The following is a 13,208-nucleotide window of genomic DNA, read 5'->3' on the forward strand; positions in this document are numbered from 1 at the left end:
TTGAAATATCACCGTGGGTTATTAAATTCAAAGATTTTTTTAAATATTGAACCATTCGTTCTGCCTGGCCATTACTGGATGGGTGATATGGAGCCGAAGTATGGAATTTAATACCGTTTTCCGAGTAAAAATCTCGCAATTCGGCAGAGCTAAATGCCGTGCCGTTGTCCGAAATGATTCGTTTCGGTAAGCCGTGCGTTGCTATAATTTCCCGCAGCTTGTGTTTTACTTCCATGGACGACATGTTACGTACGATTTTGACTTCGAGCCATTTGGACATTGCATCTACTACTACCAGAAATGTGTTTCCCTGAAAGGGTCCAGCAAAGTCGATATGCAGCGTTTCCCAGGGTTGATCTGTACTAGGGATGTGTTGCCTCGGAGCTGCCGGAGGGTTTCCACCGATAATCTGACATTGTTCACATTGTGCAACTTTCGTTTCTATTTGTTTGTCTAGCTCGGGCCACCACACGTAACTTCGAGCGTAGGCTTTCATCGCACATATACCTGGATGATGTCCATGCAACAGTTCTAATATCTGATTTCGATATTTAGAAGGTATGATCACTCTACTGCCCCACAACAAACATCCCTTATGGGTTGATAGCTCGGACCGTCTACGAATAAAAGGACGTACGTCTTCAGATATGTCTCCTTCTTGTGGCCAACTGTGCAGTAGCCATCGCAAAACTCGTGACATTATTGGATGCCTTGAAGTCGCTTCAGCGATTTGTTCCGCTTTTATTGGTGTATTATTCCGCAATTCCAACATGAGCACATCAGCAGGACCTGACATGTCCGCGTCTATGTTTGCACTCAACGGTAACTGGCTAAGGCAGTCAGCGTTAGCATGCTTCTGCCCTGGTCTGTACTCCAACTGATAGTCATATGCAGCCAACAACAGACACCAACGTAGCATTCGGGGTGAAAGCATTTGTGCGGTGCTTGTTTTATTGCTCTTACCTTTTCTTCATTTGGCGAAATTCCTTTATGGCTAATATTATATCCCAGGAAATCAATTTTTTGTCGAGCAAATGAGCATTTTGCCTTATTCACAGTTAAATTGGCTCCTTCTAGCTTCTTGAGTACTACCTCTAAATTACGAAAATGATCATTCTCATCTTTTCCGGAAATAATAATATCGTCGAGGTATGCCTTGACACCTTTCACTCCGGCTAGGAGATTATCCATGTATTTTTGGAAAATTCCGGGTGCTGCTGATATACCAAATGGTAACCGCCGAACTTTAAACAATCCCAAGTGGGTGTTAAGTGTCAACAATTCTGCCGCAAAGTCATCTACGACTAGCTGCTGGTAGGCCTGCTGCAGGTCCAATTTCGTAAACAATTTCGCGCCCGTGATTTCCGCCTTTACCTCAGAAAAAAGTGGTAATGGATATGTATTTGGCTTAATCACGGCGTTTACAGTACTGCGATAGTCCCCACAAATCCTCATAGTACCATCTTTTTTAATGACTGGTACAATTGGCGTTGCCCAGTGTGAAAAAAGCGTTGGCTCCAACACTTTCTGCGCCACTAACTTTTCAATTTCTCTTTCTACGGCTGGTTTCCAAGCGATAGGACACGGCCTGTATTTACGAAAAATCGGCTGAGCTCCTGGTACGATTTCTAACGATATGGCAGGGCCATTATGCGCGCCCAAATGTTCGCTGAACACCGAGTTCTATTTCTTCTCTAACATGGTGAGGTCCGTTGGAACATCTACTGTCAATACTCCGTGCACCGTAATCCCTAACGCGTCAAACCAATCTCTACCCAGCAAACACCTGCCGCCACCTGCAATGACCAAAACGGATAATACGTACTTTTGCTTATTGTATTCGACATTCACCCGAGCTGATCCCAAAACATTGAGTTTTTCTTTCGACCACGTTTGCAGCATGATATTGGATGGCCTGAGGTCGCGATTACCCAGGTTTATGCGGTTCCACGTTGTCTCCGAGATAACCGTAAACGCCGCACCGGAGTCTACTTCAAATGATTCTAACACACCGTTGAGGTACATCCCCGTTAGAATCTTTTTTGTGGACGTGGCTTGAACTGTATTGAGTTCATAAAAGTAATTATTTTCTTCTGCCGCTGGCCCTGTGTCCTCCGCCTCTCCATCTAATGCGTGGACTGCAAGTTTCTTGCGGTCATGTGCTCTCTTTTTGAAACACGCTTTCATAGAGTGTCCTTTTATCTGACAAAATTCGCATTTCTTATCTTTAAAATGACACTTGTTTGCAAAATGGCTGCCCTCACAACGGAAACACTGCAACTTTTCTACTTTCCTGGGTTTATTCTTCATTAACACCGCCAAAACGTCATTACCATTGCCGCCCACANAAACGTCATTACCATTGCCGCGCACGTCCCTTACATTGCGGTAAGCCGCTTCATGGGCGATTGCTATCTCGTACGCACGTTTAAAGTCTAATCTTGTTTCGCTAAAAAGACGTTTTTGCAGCGCTTCTTCTGCCACTCCGCATACAATTTGATCCCGCAACATATTATCCAGTTCCATGAAGCCACAATGTTCCGACAGTTTACGCAAGTCTTTTACGAAATCAGCTATTGTATCCCCACTATTCTGGTGCCGCTTATGGAACGCAAACCGCTGCACAATCTCATTTGGTTTTGGATGAAAGTGTTTGTCGAGTTTTTCAAAGATTTCATGAAACGATACGTCTTTTGGAGTCAACGGCGTCAATAGGGAACGGATTATTTCGTAAGTTAATTCCCCGACGCATGATAAGAAAATCGCCCCTCATCGACGTATCGTTAGCTATTCCATTGGCTTCGAAATAAAACTCCATTCGTTCTTTATAGTTATTCCACGCCATGGTTGGTTTGAACGGTTCCAGCTTGCCGAAAGATTGTGCGCCCATCAGGTTTACGTTTGCCATCATACTTTTATTCAACGCCATCTTTTGCTCTCGTCGCCAAAATGTTACGTTTTCGACTGAAGAGTAAATATAATAAAACACGAGAAATATGCAGTGTGAAAATTGCGCTCTTTATTCTTTTGTCGCCTAGTCTCGTCTGATGCACGTGCGCACCTGTCAACGTCATATCCTGTTTTTCTTTTAGGGTTGCTTCAGATATTGTCATTACAGGGTGCCTCGTCGTATACTACAATTACAATATGGTTATCAATCGAAATAGTTTTTAAAGCGCTTCATTTAATAATTACATGTAAGAGGCTTTCATCTATTTAAAATCTGAAATTGAGTTCAGGGGATAACTTAATTGAAAAAGTATAACAAGTTCAACAAATTTTAAACCTCCTGTTTTTAATTGACTTTTCTTGAAATAAATATTGAAATTTCATATACTCAGCGAAGCGGGTGAGGGCGATCTAGTCATTTATAAATAATACAAAGAGTAAAGGACCTAAAATGCTTCCTTGAGGAACCCCCGACGAGGCAATGAAAGAATCCGAAGAACAACCATTAACAGAGACCACGCAGCGCCTATTCGACAAATAAGATTTGAGCCATTGCAAAAATACTGAGTGGAAACCTAAAGAGGCTAGTTTACTGACCAACAACCTATGTGAAACTCTATCAAATGCTTTAGCAAGATCAGTGTAAATTCAGTCAACTTGACGCCGAGATTAGTAACCGTAGATTGGTCGGGGACGAAACCATGTTGATGTGAGACTAAACTTTTTGCTGCGAAATACATTTTCTCCTTGACGATAGCTGCAAAAAGTTTAGAAATTGTTGAAAGTTTCGATATGGGTCTGTAATTCCAGACATCACTTTTGTTACCATTTTTAAGAATAGAGGCTAGAGACCTATTGAAAATAATTTTTAAAGGAAAAATCAAAGCAGTGGTAGAAGTTCCGGCTGTCATGTGTGTGTCCCACCTCGAAATTTAGGCATGAGAAGGGCCATAGTTAAGCCAGGATGCATCGCGCCTCTAACTGTAATTTCATTTCCTATGCGCCCATGGGTGCTGGATGGCCGCCGAGCGCTATATTATCGCGGCAAGATAGTTTCGATTACGATTTATTGGCATAAACCAGCGACTTTTGGAGACCTCACAAGAATAAGTCCATCTGGGTCAAATCGCACGATATAGGTGGCCAATTCACGTCCCACCAGAGATAACCATGTTCTCAATTCGCTTATGCAGGATGTGCAAAGTGTCGTCCAGTGTGTGACACGTAGCGCCATCCTCCTAGACGACTACGTGGATATTTTGCAATTTTGCTTACCAGGGTTCGGAATTTTTTCACTCGCACTGAGCTTCCTCTACTCACCGAGCATCTGCCGAGGCTGTTCGCTAACGAGTTGTCGTTAAGCACTAGCGCACGCCCCAAGTAGCCAGAGACGAGAAAGCAAGCAAATTCAACACCAACGCTCCACGCTTCCTTGCCTTGCCCCGTGGCGGTAATGTCAACCTTTGTCTTCCCGAGGACATCAACCAGCCGGGCAGCGTCACCTTCCCCATTAAGGGTCCGGATATTCCATGTGCATACCCACAAATCATACCCTGCAGGGAAACCGCGAACTAGTGAATCAAATTTCTATTTCTGTACTAGATCTTTATCGCCAAAGACGAACCAGTCCGATAGTAACTAGATCCCCGCCAGTCCAAAATCGCCGAAATGGTTCTTTTAAAAAACTATTTTATTTCACTTTTTTCCATATATGTAATACTCCTATATTGGCAGTAAGAGCTAGTACCGTCCGAAAACACTACAGTACAGATATATCAATAAACACGTATAAAAGAAAAGGAACACATTCGTTTATAAATAAACATGTGCACAACACATATACAAAAACGGCACTCAAGTACACAATACATTGACAAAAACGCTTTTTTGCTTTGCTTTTTTCACTAAAAATCTATATCTAAGGTGACGAATTTAGAATTGGTTCGGAACGATAGAAAATTGAATGGAGAACGAACTAGATCTTATCTGTCGAATTTAGAACTAGTTCGGAACTATCGAAAAAGGGGCTCGTTTACCTTACCAAGATATGTGTTTAGCAGCTTTTTTGTTCAAATACGTTTTCATTCTGCACTTCGCGGATGCTTTTTCATAGTTTAGTAATACAAAACAAAAATTTGTGTTAATATTTTAACATCTTGAGACCGTCTGAAATCTAATAGCGTTTTCTTTTCTCAAAATAATGTTGCATTTATTTTGTCCTACGCCAGGGCTGTCAAGTTTTCATGTTCTTTTCTCAGCATCTTCACATGCACATTGCGTGCTCTTTGTTTAAAATCCTGCACTCTGATAATGTTGCCATATAAGAAGGTGACATTTTTTTCGACAAAAGAAAACGGCATAACGAGTAACAGCGAGCACCTCTGCAAACTTAGGTACCAGTGATCATCATGCGGTGCCTTTTTCGAGACTTAAAGTGTACTCGCAAACGATGCGGTGTAAGTATGTTNCCGCCACCGCAAGCTCAAATAATGTCGTGTTTGAGTGTTTTGTGCTCGATCAAAGCGTCGTTACTGCATATTGTGGCACCGCATTTTCATGTCGGCTTCGGCTATGCGGTGGTATGAGCGGTCGTTTAAACATCGCAAACATCGCATTATTTCCGGATATGCTTGGCTGAATGCGGTGCACCGCATTATAAGAGCATATGTAGGTATCTGTGCAGCGCATTTTATCGCTACAGTTGCGTACAGAGTTTGTATGTAGGCATGTTACAAAAAAATTAATAAACATGAACAATTAGTCAAATTTAAATACACAAAATATGTAATATGTATTTTCTTTTAATTCAATTCATTTTTATTTCGTATAATGCGGTGCACCGCATTCAAACAAGCATATCCGTAAGTGATGCGATGTTTGCGTTGTTTAAACGACCGCTCATACCACCGCATAGCCGAAGCCGACATGAAAATGCGGTGCCACAATATGCAGTAACGACGCTTTGATCGAGCACAAAACACTCAAACACGACATTATTTGAGCTTGCGGTGGCGGTAGATTTCGTTACTAAGTATTATTGAGTTTGAGTGGTACAGTAAATGAATGTCGTTGCGGTGTATTCGAAATTGCGATACACCGCAACTGATCTCTGTTAGGTACAGACAAAGGTATGTAAACGAACATTTCTTACAAGCATTCAAACAAATTAAAAAAAAATTATGTGAAAGCAACTGTCTGATTTTTTTTCTGTCCAGTGGCTCAAAGTTTACAGACATTTATTTCATAAAGTTGCTAGCCTCTATTAGAATGTTCGTTCCCATAAAAACCTTTTGCCGTTCAAACATACTATGTACGTCACAAAATGGAGAACATTTAGCGAAATAGAAGGTACCATATATAATGTGCGCCGAAACACTCTGTAAAAAGTTGTTTCCTAACTGCGGTTGGCCCCGATAGGGCACTTGCAATGCTTCGATTGTAATTATGTTGTGAAAAATTTCTGTGTGATCCTTACACTTTAGACAAACAAAACATTTTAATCCCCTTAATACCTCAATATGTGGAGCTTTTTTAACCATATAGTTACCCCTGCAAGACAGTGACCATCATTTGACAAATCATTTGACTGGCAAGGCTGATAGAGATTTCTGTCACTGGCTACCTACAAGTTTCTATCACATTCTAAAGGGCAGTGTGAAAAATCTGATGTAAACATTTGTGTACATATGATCTTCCGTCTTCCTCCAACTTATGGCCTTATATATTGGTCTCTTTTTAACCAACGCAAAATTTGCAAATGTGTTAGTAAGATAAATGAGAATGTGTTAGTTTCCATCACACAATTCTTGTAGGGACCTTTTTGCAACAGCAAAGTAGAAGTTTTTCCTAATTATCTGTGGATGTCAAAGCTTACTTCTATGGTGAAGTTCTGTTTTTGAAGTTCTTTGAGTATCATTGTGTCGGGATCCAAACCGTTATAATCAGTTTATCCCTTTCCAAAAATGAATTGTTTTGTAATGATTTTCTTTCATTTTCTGTTTCTGTAGATGAAAGCGAAAAAATTTTTCACGGATTTTAAGCTTTTCTGCAATCTCGTATCCGTGTTTGACTTAACAATCTGTGTATATTTTATCATCAACTTAGGCTGGTCTCCTAATCTAAGAGCAGCTTTTATATCAAAATTACGAATGAGGAATCTCTTCAACCAAAAATTGCTCTTAATTTTTGTCTAGAGCATCATCACCTTAAGCATTCCTGACACGAGTCCTTTTCTGTTACGGAGTAAAACAGTAAAATTGGCAAAAAGGCACAGTTTTGTCTTCCACCTCCAAAACGCTAAATAACAAAACTCGGCGCATATCAATTGATTAAACTATTGCGTCTAAAACTTTGACACCAAATTAAATAATGGTGTACTTTTTTGAGGCATACTAGGTTCACATATAAGTAGATTATCCTCATTTTCGAGCTTAACACCCTAATCTGTAATTAGAACAAGAGATTAGCCATATAAAATTCGTCCCTTGTTAATCTCTAATTATAAAATAATCTCAGATTTAACCGATAGCTTTTCGGTGTCCATCCTACTTTCATCGATTGTTTTTGCGAAAAAGAGGAGAAATGCCAAATGTAAAAGTAAACAAAAATGGACGCTAGCAAGGAAAAGAGGTTTGTAAAGGTATTTTTAATAAAATGTTAAGTTAAAATATATTTATATTGCTTATTATAGCAGAAAAACTTGATCACGGCGGCACAGAGAAGAAACATAACTTTGCCTTGAGATGTGAGAATAACAAGCACAACAAATTTGACGGCTAATAATCTGAGATTTGCCTGTGTAAACGGGGTGATTAAAAAACCAGCTTTGATTGAGATAATATTGATATGTTAACACACTTTTAGGCGCAGTAGTTAAATCAAACGGATTGCGATGAGTTTTGTGATTGGCGTAGAAATAGGGCGGCTAATCAGCTGTTACATAAATAACGTATGGCACAAAGAAATTTTTGTTTTTTTATTATTGCGTCTTTAAGACCTAATTCAAAGTAAATTCAGTGTTACATTAATATTAAATGGGGGCGGTGGTGAAATAACAAACGGCAATAACGCAACTTTGTGTTATTTCCCAATTGAATGTGAAATTACACAAATTTGCTTTATTTCATTTCTCGTTGAGCAACAATACCAACTTTTAAACTTAACAATTGAGTAATAAAGCAAAATAGTGCACATAGGTAGTCCCCATTTACATTTGACAAAAGTAGTACATGAAAAGTTAAATGAACGGATTTGTAAGTATACAATTTTGAAAGTGCCCAGCGTCGCGGCCGCGACAAGTTACACGTCGCGCTCGCGTCCCCCGCTACCCGCCCCGCTTCCTTCTTTCTCAATTATGCACTGGTGGCATTATAACCGTTTAGAAAAAACAATAATAATAAAATGACACCAGTTCTTTTCTGAAACTGCTTTTTAATGTCCAAGTTATGGGAATTATTGGGTATAGTGTTATTGCGTGCACCCCACCCATGGTGGAATTATACCAGGTGAAGTAATATTAGAGTAAGAACAAAGATTTTCACACTGCCTTATTTGAAAATTTGCCTATAAAATGTGACTATAAGACAGCCGAAGGTCAGATGCGGCCGTGCGCGCATCCTGTGGCCGCAGCGGTGTGAAGTCCGAAAAATGATTAACGAGCGCGCACGGCCGCTTCCCATCATCGGGCCAAATGAGAGACCAGTCAGTTCAGCCAAAAACGTCGGACATCGCGCACGCGCCCTAGCATTTGATGATTCATACGAGAGTTAACTCTAAAGTTTTAATAAAAACGCTTTGTAAATTAACTTTAATTGTGGTGCACAAATAAACAGAAAAATATTTGAATTTCTTATCTGAAACAAAAACCTTTCCTTTAAGCGGAAACAAAGTGTTTAATGTGAACAAGGTGAGTGCGAAAGGCGACCACTGGAAATATTCATGGTCCTTCGCAGCCAACCGTGGCCCAGCGCCTAAGAAAAAAAAAAATAAATTTTAGAACTTAAAAATAAATAAATAAAAACTACAAAAAAAAAATCGGTTTTCGTACGTCCGCAAAAACAAACATATAAAAACAATGTTAAGAGTGGAAAAAAGATATTAACAAAAGTGCACGTGTATACATACATATACATATACACAACAAAAAAAAAAAACACAAGAAACGTGAAAAATAAAAATTGTTAAATTAACAAAACATATAAAATTTTCGAAAAAGAAGTGCGCAAACATGCGTTCGAAGTGCTACACACAAGTGAGCATATTCACAAAAGTGCAAACAATTTGAAAAACGTAATTTTGTTGCGCAAAATTTCAAAAATGTATATATATAACAAAACAAAAAAACTCGTTGGACAAACTACTTGCGACTAGTATAAAGGGAATCGAGCTACAGACATCAGCAGCAGCACCAGCGGGCATCAACAGCACCAGTAGCAATCATCAGCTACAACAACAACACCAGGCACAGGAGCAACCTTACATACATACACATATACATAAATCAAGGAAAGTAGTAAGTAGGCAAATTTTTAATTTCCTTAAAAATTGTAATAATATAACTTTCATATTCTTAAAAGTTATATTATGACTAATAAACTGCCAACGGGCATACATACGTATATACATACATATATATATATATATATATATATAATTAAATAAAAGGCGTATTTTTTCTCGCCAAAACCGGTTCTATTAAAATTGCGAATATTTTCCTGCCGCACAAAATTCCACAACGGCAATTTGCCGCTATTAAAATTTTGGTAGAAAAATTCCGTTTTCCGGAAAGCGGTATACCTCCACTTACCGCCAACCTTATATATATATAGGTATATGTACATATATGCAAAATGTATTATAAACCCCAAAATAAATTTCGTTGCAGTTTATATGCCTACTGTGTCCCACTGTGCAAGAACAAATATTAGCACATTAAAATCATATACTTTCCTCTGCTTACCAATTTTTGCCGTTGGTCGCATAGTTCGTTGAACTTGGCTTAACAAAGTGCCGAAAACATAAGTGCATTTTTCCACCTATACCATATGTACATACGTTCGCACATATAAGCATTTTTATAAGTTGCATTTTCTGCAACTTCGTATAATAGCTAAGAGAGTCGCTGTTGTTCATCGGACAATATTGTCCACACATACCAAACGCACGCTTATTTTCATATCTTTCTACCTCGCCTTTCTTTGCTGCACTCACCAAGCTAAGAGAACGTAAATCAAAGCCCGCTCTCCGACTTAAATACGTTCGGTACCAAGAACCCACCTCTGCGGTGAGCGGCTCTTTACGTATTCTTATATCCACTTGTGCATTCCCGCACACATACATACATACGCACTGTAATATAAAACAAACTCTCTGGGTTTTCGTACTTGTTCACCCACCACTGCGGTGACAAAGCGTAGCTTAGCCATATCTTCGGCTTCATATGTAAATATTTGCACATACATACCTACACTATAATCAACAAATTCTCTGTTGTTTTCGTTTCTTGACTCACCGCTGCTGTGGCAAAGCATAGCTTAGCCATATACTCGGCTTCATACGTAAATTTTTGTACATACCTACATACGTATATTTTTACATTCCACATATTCTGCACATTTGTACATGCGTGCTAACAAAGAATATCGTCACACGAATATTATCCATAACGCGATAAGAAGTGAGTTCAAGATATCAGATACATGCAACCCAGGAGGGAAAGCTCCCGAATTGCGTTGGTCTAGATACTTTTTCAGTATTTACATAATTATTTATATCACATTAAATATTTATACATACGTATATTTCACCACGTATATAACAGTGAAAACTGTTTGTGATTTTGTTTCTCTTACAAAACATTTTCTTTTTTCTCAAATCCATATTCCGCGGATTTAATTGGGACGCTCCGTTTTCCACGTTAAAAAGTGCTGAACCAAAGATTAAAGCAAATACAACTTCACGTAATTTGCAAGAAACAAAAACACAAACACCGCCACAAGATCTTATAATTTTTTCTTGATTTTCTGTGGCACAAAGTGCAATTTTTCCGTTTGACACAAATTTTCTTATTTTTTTGCGAACGATACCTGGGTGGTACTCAGCTATTTTTAATTAAATCTTTTATTAATTTATATACGTGTGAGCTTCTACGACATTCAAAATGCCACTTGGACACAGTCCACCAAAAATGTCTGAAATCGAGACAAGGTCAAAAAATGCTTCGCAAGAAGCCACCGGTGGTAAGAGGGAACCCTCACCGCGCCGAAAATCCAAAACTTTTGACCCATCCGCTCAAAAGTTTATAGCGGAAAGTGACAGTATCATGAGATACTGTGCAAAATTCAGTGATGCACCGATCCAAGACCACACTGAATCATATCTTATGATAAAAGACAAATCACTAGATGATTGTTGGGCACGGCTTCAGTCCGCCTATGATTTGGTTTTTTCAAAGCCAGATGACAGCCTACCCGAAAACTTTAAGAATTCGGTAGAATGCAAGTACTTCACTTGCCTTGAATTATATGAGGTGACCAAAGCTAAAATTGCCGATCAACTGTCGTTGATTAGAGCAATCGCCGCACCGAGTCCACCACCTCGCGTGGAACACACCTCGGCAGAGGCAAACGTTTTCCTCCAAGTCCCACCTTGTGACACGGAGACATTTTACGGCGGTTACGAAGAATGGCCCGCTTTTCGTGACATGTTCACAGCGGTGTACATCAACCTCCCGAAGCTCTCCCGTGCTCAAAAATTGTATCACATCCGATACAAAACCCAAGGTAAAGCTGGCTTCATCGTCAAGCAATATCCGCTCAGCGACGATAACTTCGAGCTGGCCTGGGAAGCTTTACGGTCATGATACGAAAACAAACGTATCCTGGTTGACAACCAAATTAAAATGTTGATTACTTTGCCGACTATTCAATCCGAGAATAGCGAGCAACTTCAAAGGCTGCAAACATCAATTAACAACTGTCTGTCAGTTCTTAATTCCCAAGACGTCCAGACAGACAGTTGGGATCCCATATTGGTGTACATATGCTCATCCAAATTGCCCGAAACCACACTGTCACTTTGGGAACAATCTCTCTCTTTTCGAAGAGATTTACCGTCATGGTCACAAATAGACGATTTTCTTACTTCAAGATACGAAGTAGTCGAAAGACTTAACCGGCTTCATCCAAGCCAAAATAAACAAAAACCAGTCGCTCATCAAAATGCTGCGCAAAACAGGTCCTTTAACAGGACTCAAACCTTTGTGGCAGAACCTAAGAGGGAAACAACTTGCTCTTACTGCAAGTCCCCTCATCCCATTAGAGTCTGCCCACAATTTAAGCGAATTTCGGTACCGAACCGAGTACAATTCGCAAACCAAACCAAGCTGTGCAAAAACTGCCTTGGTAATACCCATAGCACTAATGAGTGTCCGAGCAAGTGGTCATGTACACATTGCCAACAACGGCATCACTCCCTGCTGCACATGAATCCCAAACCACAATCTCGACACTCCAGTGTGCGAGTAAATGAAACCGCCGCACAACACACTACTGCCCAGTCGACACCTCCCGCTCGACAAGCGCAGTCAAGCTCCGATTCCAGCGAGCAACCGTGCTGTTCCAAACAAGCACAAATACAATCATTGCATACCGACAATGATAGCAAAATTCTCCTTCCAACTGCCATGGTCGCAGTTGAACACGAGGGGGAATTGTTTCAACTAGGAGCCTTGATTGATCAAGGCTCACAAAGAACTTTCATTTCCTCGAAAGTTCAAAAACGATTGAAACTACCATTAGAACATTCCAAGTTCGAAATTTCCGGCATGGGTGTGCATNCAAAACGATTGAAACTACCATTCGAACATTCCATGTTCGAAATTTCCGGCATGGGTGGGCATGTAGTACAAAGCTCCTCAAAGCTTTGTCCACTCACATTGGTTGCACCCAAATCCATGCAACGGATAAACACACAGGCTATCGTGTTACCTCAGCTCACGAGGCACATGCCTACGTTCACCATTAGCCGTGAAAACTGGCAGCGATTCAAGATCCTTGAACTTGCTGACCCAAGCTGTCACTTACCAGCTCAAACTGATATGGTAATCGGCAGCGATATACTTTCGCAAATCCTGCTGCAAGGTATAAAAAAGATTTGCAAAACTATACTTGCGCAAAAAAAAAATATTTGGCTGGATTCTCAGAGGTCCAATAACCGAAAATGTGGTGTCATTCTCGACACAAGTAGAAGAGTGCTCGAAT

At 40.0% G+C, this 13,208-nt stretch overlaps 2 protein-coding genes across 5 annotated transcripts in view; both read left to right on the plus strand.

The window, feature by feature from the left end:
• The window catches only part of LOC108364024 (host cell factor-like), a 116,874-nt gene that overhangs the window by 64,849 nt on the left and 38,817 nt on the right, over window positions 1-13,208 (plus strand). The window contains exon 9 of one of the 4 annotated variants that reach the window (XM_017617572.1): window positions 7,465-7,486. The exons of the other annotated variants lie outside the window; for them this stretch is intronic. The gene's annotated coding sequence lies outside the window, so the exon portion shown is untranslated. Of the gene's footprint in view, window positions 1-7,464; window positions 7,487-13,208 lie in introns of those variants that run through there. 4 annotated transcript variants of the gene reach the window in all.
• LOC108364026 (uncharacterized) lies at window positions 9,633-11,830 on the plus strand. The gene is made up of 2 exons (XM_017617576.1): window positions 9,633-11,069; window positions 11,101-11,830. The coding sequence occupies exon 2, from the start codon at window positions 11,108-11,110 to the stop codon at window positions 11,807-11,809; it is 702 nt and encodes a 233-aa protein (XP_017473065.1). The 5' UTR covers window positions 9,633-11,069; window positions 11,101-11,107; the 3' UTR covers window positions 11,810-11,830.

Source organism: Rhagoletis zephyria, unplaced genomic scaffold (genome assembly GCF_001687245.7).
Source record: "Rhagoletis zephyria isolate East Lansing unplaced genomic scaffold, Rhagoletis_zephyria_1.1 Rzeph_scaffold_01440, whole genome shotgun sequence".
Taxonomy (NCBI): Eukaryota; Metazoa; Arthropoda; class Insecta; order Diptera; family Tephritidae; genus Rhagoletis; species Rhagoletis zephyria.

Excerpts from the sequence above, each read along its gene's own strand:
- LOC108364026 (XM_017617576.1), top strand. The coding sequence starts at position 11,108 with ATGCCACTTGGACACAGTCCACCAAAAATGTCTGAAATCGAGACAAGG.